General features: G+C 35.5%; 1 protein-coding gene across 12 annotated transcripts in view; it reads left to right on the top strand.

Moving 5' to 3' along the window:
* Nucleotides 1-5,890: 5,890 nt before the first annotated feature.
* LOC107665233 (calpastatin-like) overlaps nt 5,891-10,092 on the top strand; it is a 34,359-nt gene continuing 30,157 nt past the window's right edge. For 8 of the 12 annotated variants that reach the window (XM_016456028.1, XM_016456027.1, XM_016456026.1 and 5 more), the window contains exons 1-2: nt 5,891-6,025; nt 7,919-7,972. In XM_016456028.1, the coding sequence (XP_016311514.1) occupies nt 5,978-6,025; nt 7,919-7,972 (102 nt within the window). In that variant the 5' untranslated portion in view covers nt 5,891-5,977. Of the gene's footprint in view, nt 6,026-6,975; nt 7,249-7,918; nt 7,973-10,092 lie in introns of those variants that run through there. The other 4 variants (XM_016456017.1, XM_016456023.1, XM_016456024.1 and 1 more) reach the window with 4 other exon arrangements.

Raw genomic sequence — 10,092 nt, 5'->3', positions numbered from 1 at the left:
GCATAAACACATTTCATTACACCAAATAATGTTCTTTTTAGCAGCATCATATGACCCCTTTAAAACAAGCAATGCACAATTCGGGAATAGCTCTTTTGAGTCGGTTCTTTTTTCCGGTTTGAATCGTCGTTTCGCACAGTTTGTAGTAGGCCTACGGACATGAATGATTGCAGTTTGGTCTGGTGATGAGAGGTACATTATTCATTTTGTACTTAGAGTCACCTGGCTGCCGAACTGAATCGACAATGAATCAACAATTTTTTTTATAAAATGGGCAAAAAAGTAACTTATAGATTTGCACGGAAAGAGCGCCTCCTAGCTTTATCTAGGGATGAAAATAACACATTTCATTACACCAAATAATGTTCTTTTTAGCAGCATCATATGACCCCTTTAAAACAAGCAATGCACAATTCGGGAATAGCTCTTTTGAGTCGGTTCTTTTTTCCGGTTTGAATCGTCGTTTCGCACAGTTTGTAGTAGGCCTACGGACATGAATGATGAGGGGCGTAACATTTCCGTCTCACGTTTGAGGTATTCGGCCAATCACAACGCACTGGATAGCTGGCCAATCACAGCACACCTCGCGTTTCAGACCGATGAGCTTTCAAAAAAATCACATAGCAACCACGTAGAACACCCTAACAACCATATGATAAAACCCTAAACACCCAAGCATGACATTTGCACAGCCAGACTCACTCACATTTTTTCAAAAGAATAAAATAAAAATGTGTTTCCTATTTAATAATTATTATTTTAAATGGTTCATACATTGATGTTACTACTAAATGGCTCATAAAATAGCAGTTCTTGCCAGCAGTCATCTGAGTCAATGTTGTTCTGACTCAGACCAGGTATACTAATCTTCGCTCTCTTTCTTTCTTCCTCGCATGCGCACACATTCTTTTCTTATCGCCTACTCTTGTCCTCAAACTGTGTCAGTTCTCAAGGATGTGTAGTTGTCATGGAAACCTTTCTCTCCTTCGCTATCTCTCTTCCTCTATCTTGCTGTCAGTGCTCAGTGACATATCAGTGACACAAATATTGGAGGAAATGAATCTGATCATATAACCATGCAACAATGACCAGCGGCCAGATTTATCGCACAAGATGACAACACTGGATACTAACTTTGCATAAAATAGCTTGAATTCACAAGCCCCGGTACAAATGATCAACATGTTACTTGCTGGTATGGACTTCACTCTTTATTGTCTGTACATAGGGGTAGTAATGTTTTTGTCAGAAGGCACAGTGAGTCAATATCCTGAAAAATAGTGTTTCATGATACCCTCCATTGTTGATATATCTGTAATAGCCTGGTGTGGCCTGTGCCGGTAATCAGGTTTCTGTTTAGTAGCCTGGAAGTTTCTATACAGACAGAGCAAGAGATAGCCGACAGCTCTCAAACCTGACAGCTCTCACAGGGCTCTCTAAGGTTGAGTAGAACTGCTTGTTTCTATGGCAAATAATGACCAAAGGAGCCAATTAAAAGGAACATGCAATGTTCATGTGCATGCATGGAAAGAATATACGGAACTGACAGAGAAAATAAGGCAACGAAAAAGAGCAGAGCAAAATGACAAAATAGTGTTGAAAGAGCACAGTTTTAACAATCGTCCATTACAGTCACGTATGTATATAGATAGACAGACAGACAGATAGATAGGCAGACAGAAAGACAGACAGACACACAGACAGACAGACAGATAGATAGATAGATAGATAGATAGATAGATGTTAATGGCAAAAAATATTAATTTATGTTTCAGATCACAGAAACGTTATTTTGCAGTCCAAAATAATTCAGCAGTTTATTTTTTAAATGAACATTTGATTAAATATTTTTATCTAAAAAAAATTTCACAAAACTGTTATTTTGCCATCCAAAATTCAGCAGTATTTCTAAATAAAAAAATAAACAAACTAAAATGGCAAAAAATATTAATTTATGTTTCAGATCACAGAACCGTTATTTTGCAGTCCAAAATAATTCAGCAGTTTATTTTTTAAATGAACATTTGATTAAATATTTTTATCTAAAAAAATTTCACAAAACTGTTATTTTGCCATCCAAAATTCAGCAGTCTTTCTAAATAAAAAAATAAACAAACTAAATCTATATTTTTATGTTAAAATTTTAACATTTAAAAAAAATAGCTGCCACAGTACTAGAACATTTCTATGCAGTAGTTAAGGTGTTCTGAGAGTTTTTTGCATGTTGCTATGCGGTGGGTTGTTGCTAAGACATTGCTAGATCCTTGCACAATGCACTGTGCACTAAAATGTAAGAAATAGACCAAAACCCTTTGAAACATGCTTTTAAGAACTGAACTGCTTATTTTGAAACTGAATTGTTTAATTGACATGCCATCTTTAAACTGTGGTGCTCATTATGCTGGAATAACAGCAAAAAATGTTGTAACGGTCAAAACAAGCACTGCTACATTATTAAAAGTAAAGGTTCATTATTGGCATCTACAGAAATTTCCATTCCACAAAGGTTCTGGAAACGGATGGAAAACGTTTTTTATTTAGATTTATTTTATTTTATTATTTTTTTTAGATTTTTAAAATGTTCTTCACTCTGAAAAAATGGTTTTCTTAAAAACGGTTAATTGAAAAGTTCTTTGGGGAACCAAAATTGGTTCTATACGGAAACACTGCACAAACCTCCTCTTGAAAACTTTATTTTTAAGAGTGTAATGAAAAAATATATCAGTTCCTCTGAGAATGAAATAGTGCTTTAGACTAGTTTTTCCCCAGTATTTGTGAGGGTTCTTCTTATCTGCTGTGCTGACAGAAGGTCAGCTGAACATCTGAGATATCTCTACAGCTCAAACCATCACGGGTGCTTTAACCTAAAGGCTAATTGCTCCTGGAGCCGAGAACAGTGACATCCGTGAGCCCGTCACATCTCTCAACGTCATGCATGACCTTTCAAAACAAGGAGAGAGGAAAGTGACATTGTTCCCATGAGCATGACAGAATAAAAGTGGGAAGAATTTTAACATAAACTCTCCAGTAACCTATTTTGCAAAATGCAAACACATTTTCAGTAAACGCTGTTTTGTGTTTTACTTGAAAGTCAATCAAACCTTCCTTTTATAAGCACAAAGAAACTTTGGAGACCTTTAGTTTGACCTTTAACCTTTGGAACCTGTGATTAGGGTAAAGACCATTTGACGTCTTTTATTTTGGAAAATAACAAGCAGGTTTTAACATTATATTTGTGGAATGCTGTAATGACAGAAGCCCCATCAATAGTCTACAGCAAAACAAAATCAGGAAAGCTGATTCAAATGATGGTAAAGTCTCATGAGTTCTTCCTGTTTTTCCTTTAACCCCTATAAAACTACATACAAATACTCACTCACACCACAATGATGAATCTTAAAGGAATAGTTCACCTTTAGTTGCTGGTCCACATTAGGGCCTTTCACACCGCTTTAGTTCCAATGATTTGTCCAGTGAACAAGATTTTTTCAAATACAGTTATTTTACTATTTTGTTAAACAAATATAGTTTAAATCAGGCATAATATATAAGGAGACAACTTCTAATTGTTTTTTTTTAATACATTTTTTTAAAACTTTATTATTATTATTTTTTTTGGGGGGGGTCTCTGACAAATGCAATGAATACTAACAGTAAATGCTCATAGTATCTATTTTATGACATCAATTTGCAATGTAGAAAACGAACTGAGAAATATGGAAATCGCGCCACCTGCTGGAATTTCATGACAATGTGTTGTTTATTATGTGGCTTAAATCACCAACACAGAATGTGCTTAATTATAGATAATTATATATGTTTCTCTAACCATATTCTCAGACAATTAAACAGCTATTTTGTAAAGGTTCAGCTGGAGCAAAATTATCTATTGGTAAATTCTTGCAAGCAATTTTTTTAAAGATATTAGTTTAGTTATTATTACAATTATTAAAAAGCTGTGGTAACAACCCTGAAAATAAATAAATATTTAGCAAAAAAAAAAAGATTTTGCAGTAGTAACAGTTATTGCAGCAAGTATATTCTGGTGGACAACATGGTCACCATAATGGGGTATTGCAACCAATAATAATAATAATAACAAAAGTAGAATAAAAAACAGAGGGTAATATTGAACAAAAATGCAGCAGACTGCTTGTGAAAAAAACCTAATGAGAATTTTGTTTTAAGTCAATGAATTACCCTAAAAAACAAACCGTTAATATTTCAGTCGTAATTAACAAGATATTTATTCCCATTATCTTCAGTTTATCTAATTAGCATCACTATACAGTTTACTGGCAGACAGCTTTGAGTAACAATCTGAGTCAAAAACTGAAGTATACATTGGGTATAAGCCTACAGGCAAAGAAGATTAAAATGTAGTATGAATAAATCATCTTGTCACAGGAAGTGAACTGAGGTAAAATGTAGTATGAATAAATCATCTTGTCACAGGAAGTGAACTGAGGGGAAATAATTTTAAGTGAAGAATAAGAGAAAAATTGTGTCACACTTGTGTGACTCACCAGCAGCTTTCTCTGAGCTCAGAGCCAGATCAGCACTGTAAAAAAAATCTGTGACATTTACGGTAAAATACCGGCAGCTGGGGTTGCCAGAACTTCACCGTAAAAAAATATGGTAGCAACATTTTAGGTTTTACAGACTTAACTTAAATTGTGTGTGTGTTCACTGCTGTGTGTGTGCACTTTGGATGGGTTAAATGCAGAGCACTAATTCCAAGTATGTCACATGTCACGTCACTTTATACTAAGGTGCACACAGTGTCATTCACACAAACACTAAACACCATCATGGTGACACACGATACTGAAATAATGCAATAACATTAATTTAACAACATTAGATGTAAGATAAAACCCTAAAAAAACTAAGAAGAAACAGTTATTTAAAAAAACAAAACAAAAAAACCCATAAAATATGAAGTGTCATGCAAGGAATTCTGGGAGTGTCAATTTACGTTTTTTCACTGTAAATTATACAATGACTTTTTCTTTTTCACTTTCAAAAAACATATTTTTAACAGTATTTTACTGTAAAATTACATTAAATTTAATTACATTTATTCACCGTACATAGTATGGAAACTTACTGTTAACCAATTAACAGGTTTTTACTGTAGCATTTTTACAGTCTTTTACTGTTAAAATCACAATCATTTTTTACAGTGTGGGCTTATAATCTCCAACTTGAGCTAAAGAATGCTGGCAGGAGATCTTTCAAGAGCATTTCCTGCAATATCTGTTGCTTTTGGTGAAAAACACAGAGCTTGTTTCCCACAGGAGGGGATAATATCTGGGTTTGTCTGTTTTCTAGTGTATATGTGTGTCTGAGGAAAACAATAACCAGTAAGAGACAGACCTGAGAGCAGTCCAATTTCTGTCATTTCTCACCCTCATGTCATTCCAATCTCAATTGAGCTAGCTATTACATGGAAGGCAGAGAAAACGTTTGCATCCTTTTTGAGACTTGAAAGCCTTAGTTCCCATACATTTTAAACACATGGAGCACAATTCTTCAGAATTTCACCATTGTTTTCCACGGAAGAAAATGAATAATATGACAGTGTGATGAACGTTTCCTTTAAGACAAGGAGAAGAGAAAGGAAGTGTTTGAGGGGGTGTGGCCCTGTTTGCTTTAGCAGAAAATACATATGCAATCCATTATAAATAAGAATAATAAAAAACATCTAGATGTGTAAGTCCAAGAAAGTCAAAAGTAAGTCCCAAGAAAGTCAGATGCTGTCTGAATAAAGAACATGCATGCACACACAATAGCCACACAAACAAAAAACTAAAGCAAATTCATACTGACACTGCAAGTTGCAAAAAAAAAAAAAAACCTATGCACAGACTGATTTTTCACAGTTCGCAGGAGGAGCATATACTGTCACAAGCCCAACTCTGGTGAAAGCAAAGCTGTGTTGTGTTTTTAAAGTCCGTGATCTTGTTCCTCAGACATGCCACACAGAAAGAGATGTCATGGTCGTAAGAAAAACAACAAGGAGGTATGTTTTTTCACATGCATTGTATTCTGTATAACACTGTAAAAGACAGGATTGGTTATACTGAACTGATTCCTGTTCTGTAGGTCTGTACCGTTGTTACGGTTCTCAGTTCGAACGGTCATTCACCAACAACTGTACTTTGAGTACTTGAGAACTTTTCTGCGCGATTCTGTAAACATTCTTACTGAATCCACATTACGAAACATACAGCAATCAGCGCAAAACGATTCACGAGCGAATGACTCTTATGAACAGGTTCTTTTTAGTGAATCAAAGCACACAGCGCAGTCCGTTCTTATCAGTGAATCAAAACACAGCCTACAGAATGACTCTTATGAACAGGTTCTTTTTAGTGAATCTAAACACATGTGAATCATCCGAAACTGAATTACGAACAGACGAAGCACGATTTGATCTGGGGTGGGGCGGTAAAAATTAAAGATATCGTGCCAACAAATTAAAAATTCCTTTCCACGATGTTTTAAAGGGGTCATATGATGCGATTTCAAGTTTTCCTTTCTCTTTGGAGTGTTACAAGCTGATTGTGCATAGATAAGATCCCTGAAGTTGCAAAGACTAAAGTCTCAAAACCAAAGAGATATTCTTTATCAAAGTTAAGACTCTGCCACACCCCCCTACGCAGTTTTAAAACCTGGAAGAATTTTTATTTTAATAAGGTCTGTTGTTAACATTAAGCTACTTGAAAAGACTTTCACGTTTGTATTACAACATAAAGTAGCCTACGCCTGGTCAAATATTTTGAGACTGATTTAAAAAAAAAAGTGAAGAAATGCCACTAAAAATAAAACTTTCTGAATTTTGCAATTAAAGTACCTGCATAGAGAAACAGAAACATCCCGTAACCACAGTGTTGGGCAATCACTACAAAGGAATGCTTGTGTTGTTAGACAGACAAGGACTCATGTTTTTTTTAATGCGCAATGCAAACGAAGCAGCAACTTTCACATTGCGACGTAATGCAAACGATTTCACCACATCTTGAAACCAAGATAAACCGCCCTAATCATTTATTTGCAGCAATTATCGGTAGTTCTGGTACCCATACTCACTTACGGGAGTGGCTTTATGAGAACGACACAGCAGCACGCCTCACTTGAATGAAAGAAGCTGGTGAACGGAACTCAAGGAATAGTTTAGCAGACTTCTAAACTTCAAACGACTCGTCCTCCACCATGGCGTACGCTGCGTATTGGTCAAGCATCGTAAGTAGATCTGTGTCATGATCTGAACTGCACAGAAAACTATTAACTTCTAATATAAAACAAGTCGTAGTGATCAAAGGAGGGTCCTTTAAAGAGTTGACAAATGTAAACACTTCAGGATTAGGTCGATCTTTGTACGTGTACACACGGGATCAGTTATTAAAAAAACAATAGGTTAATATTAGAAGTTGGGCGTAGTCGGATTTAGTGTAGTGAAATTAGGTTTTAATGCGTTTGCATGGATTGTAAAGTTTCTTCAAGTGTTGTGCCGGATACTGGAGTCGCTTTCCAATTGTAAAATCGGAAAGTAGTTCAAAGAATTTAAAGAATGCCATAGGGTTATGCGCTATGAAGATAAACCTAAGTGCAGCGTAACATCAAAGTGTCATCCTAAAAAATAATTTAATTTTATATTCGAAAGTCTTATAATCTAAAATTCAGCGAGAAATTACTGAAATGGAGTCTAGATAAAAAAAAAAAAAAGTAAACAAATAAAAAGTATATATAGAGTAGTTTCTCAAGAATGGTTGCGTTGCTTTAGGCTTGTAGTGTTATATTCCTCAGGTAGACCGTTTAGCCATAATTTTGGGCTAGTAACATGTTGAACCCTTAGGTTGTTGTAAATTGTAAAAAGTCACGTTTCTTTGTTTCTGTCTTTATTTCTTTGTAGAAAGGTGACACTTCATTACATAAACCCCATGTTCCTCAGACCTCAAGGTTCCAGGTAAGATAGAATTTACAGTTTCTTTTGAAATTATAATTCAGTATAGAATTCAAATATGCTACACTCTCAGGGGAAAAAAGGTACAAAGCTGGGGAAAAGGTACATCTTTGTACTATGTTTATTCCTAAATGCTATATTAGGACATACTTGTGCCTAAAGTGTACATAATATTATCTTTTGAAAGGGTACCACCCCAGTGACAGTTTTGTACCTTTTTTTCTGAGTATACAGGGTTCCCACGGTCATGGAAAACATGGAAATATTATATTTTTAAAAGTGTGATTTGATTTCTAGGCACGGAAAGTCATGCAAATCAACAAAATCAGGTTAATTTCTATAGTTAAAAAAAAAAATATATATATATATATTTTTGTCTTTTGTTTTATAGGTATCTGTAAAATATTTAAAATTGCTTGAAATTGCGCTTTGTGAACGTGATGTCTATGACATCTTTTAAAATAATAACAACAAAGTTTGGTATCCAGTTAACATGAGTGACTGGAAAGTTAATCGAAATTCATTCAAATTGCTGCAAATTGGTAAAACAATATGTGTAATGCCTACGTTTTAGAAACTTGCATAATTAATTCATAAAGAATAGAAGTTTCAGGCTTTACCTTCTCATGGAGCATTGACACCCTCTTGTGGACCATGAAAGTCCTTGCCAGTCACAGCCCTGCGATTTAGCTGAATTATTGTCCCCAATCAGTCTAGTGTCACCGATATGAACTGTAATTCTTCAAAGCCATGAATGTTTTATTACCCAGCTCTGCCATGTTTGCACATCCAGCCCATAAAATGTAAAACAGCATTCCTTTGACACAATTTTCCATCTACTTCAGAGAGCTGTGTCTGGAGAGACAGTAGGGGAATGCATTTATGAATGTGCAGTGCATTGAATATATTGATTTTGTATAGCTAGGAATGCACATGTTTGCTAGAAGGTCCCTGCAATGTATCAGTGTCCCATGACCATGTCATGAAATGTTCTCAGGGACATTTTGTTGCTATATATATATATATATATATATATATATATCCTGAAACTCCACTTCATCAGGTGCTCCAGTTACAGTGAAAAAAAACACCAGGCACTGGCCTGGCAATACCTATGCATAATGTTAGCTAGTATATTATGAATATAGAGACATTTTAGGAGGATAAATTAAGAAAGCTTGAACATGTATCGCTGAATGATTCTCAAGATAACACAGCTGGTTTGACTTGCTCTGTGAGCTCGCAGACAAAACACTCAGGTGTGTCTGCAATTATGCATGCCAGATAATCGAATGCATATACATGTCTGTGCTTCAGAGATTTGTTTAACAGCTTAATCCATTATTGTTAATTAGTAGTCTTCTGCCTTCAGGGGTTAATGTTCAAATAACATGAGTTTAAGTGCTTCTGATAGTTACAGGAAGATATATGGGTGTGTCGAAAATGTTGTTTTACAAAATCGTGCTTGTGTGTGTGTGTGTGTGTGAGCACAAACACAGGATGTTCTTCTGCGAGGGGTCGAGCTTCACTTGTTCCTTTATGTATTGAATTACTCAAGTGTGGAGATCCTGACTTTTGATTTGTAGTTTTCTCATATTGGTCTTCTCCCATTTTGCTTATTCAGTACATTGATGTTATATTATTACAATTAATCTTATTATTAGGGTTGGGTATCGTTTTGTTTTTTTCCGATACCGGTGCCAAATCGATACTTTTAAAACGGTTCCGGTGCCTAAATGGTCCCTGTATCTATACTTATTAAAAAAATAAAAAATAAATTCCCCCAAAAATTATGGATTGGCCATTAGCACTATAAACACATGATGTCTGTTTCATTCATACTGGACGCCAGAGTGTGCCCTCACACAGAAAATCCACATATTTAGTCACAGAAGTAGCGGAACTCATGACCCTCCTGGAAATCCCTAATATGGCATCACTATTATAGCTGTAACTGAGTAAACTGCTGCCATCAGAGCAAGTGTAATTACTGCATTCACGCGCTCCTCGGATGCTCTCAGTTCCCGAGTTGTGCTTTAAGTCGGAATGTGAAAACAACATGGACACTCGCGATTTGTATTATTAGAGCTTTCCGACTTGAGTTCTCGCGCATTTTCTCAGTC

The sequence above is a fragment of the Sinocyclocheilus anshuiensis genome, unplaced genomic scaffold, assembly GCF_001515605.1.
Source record: "Sinocyclocheilus anshuiensis isolate Anshui unplaced genomic scaffold, SAMN03320099.WGS_v1.1 scaffold587, whole genome shotgun sequence".
Taxonomy (NCBI): domain Eukaryota; kingdom Metazoa; phylum Chordata; class Actinopteri; order Cypriniformes; family Cyprinidae; genus Sinocyclocheilus; species Sinocyclocheilus anshuiensis.
Note: the sequence above shows the minus strand (reverse complement) of the source record. Positions and strands in the feature narration are given on the sequence as shown.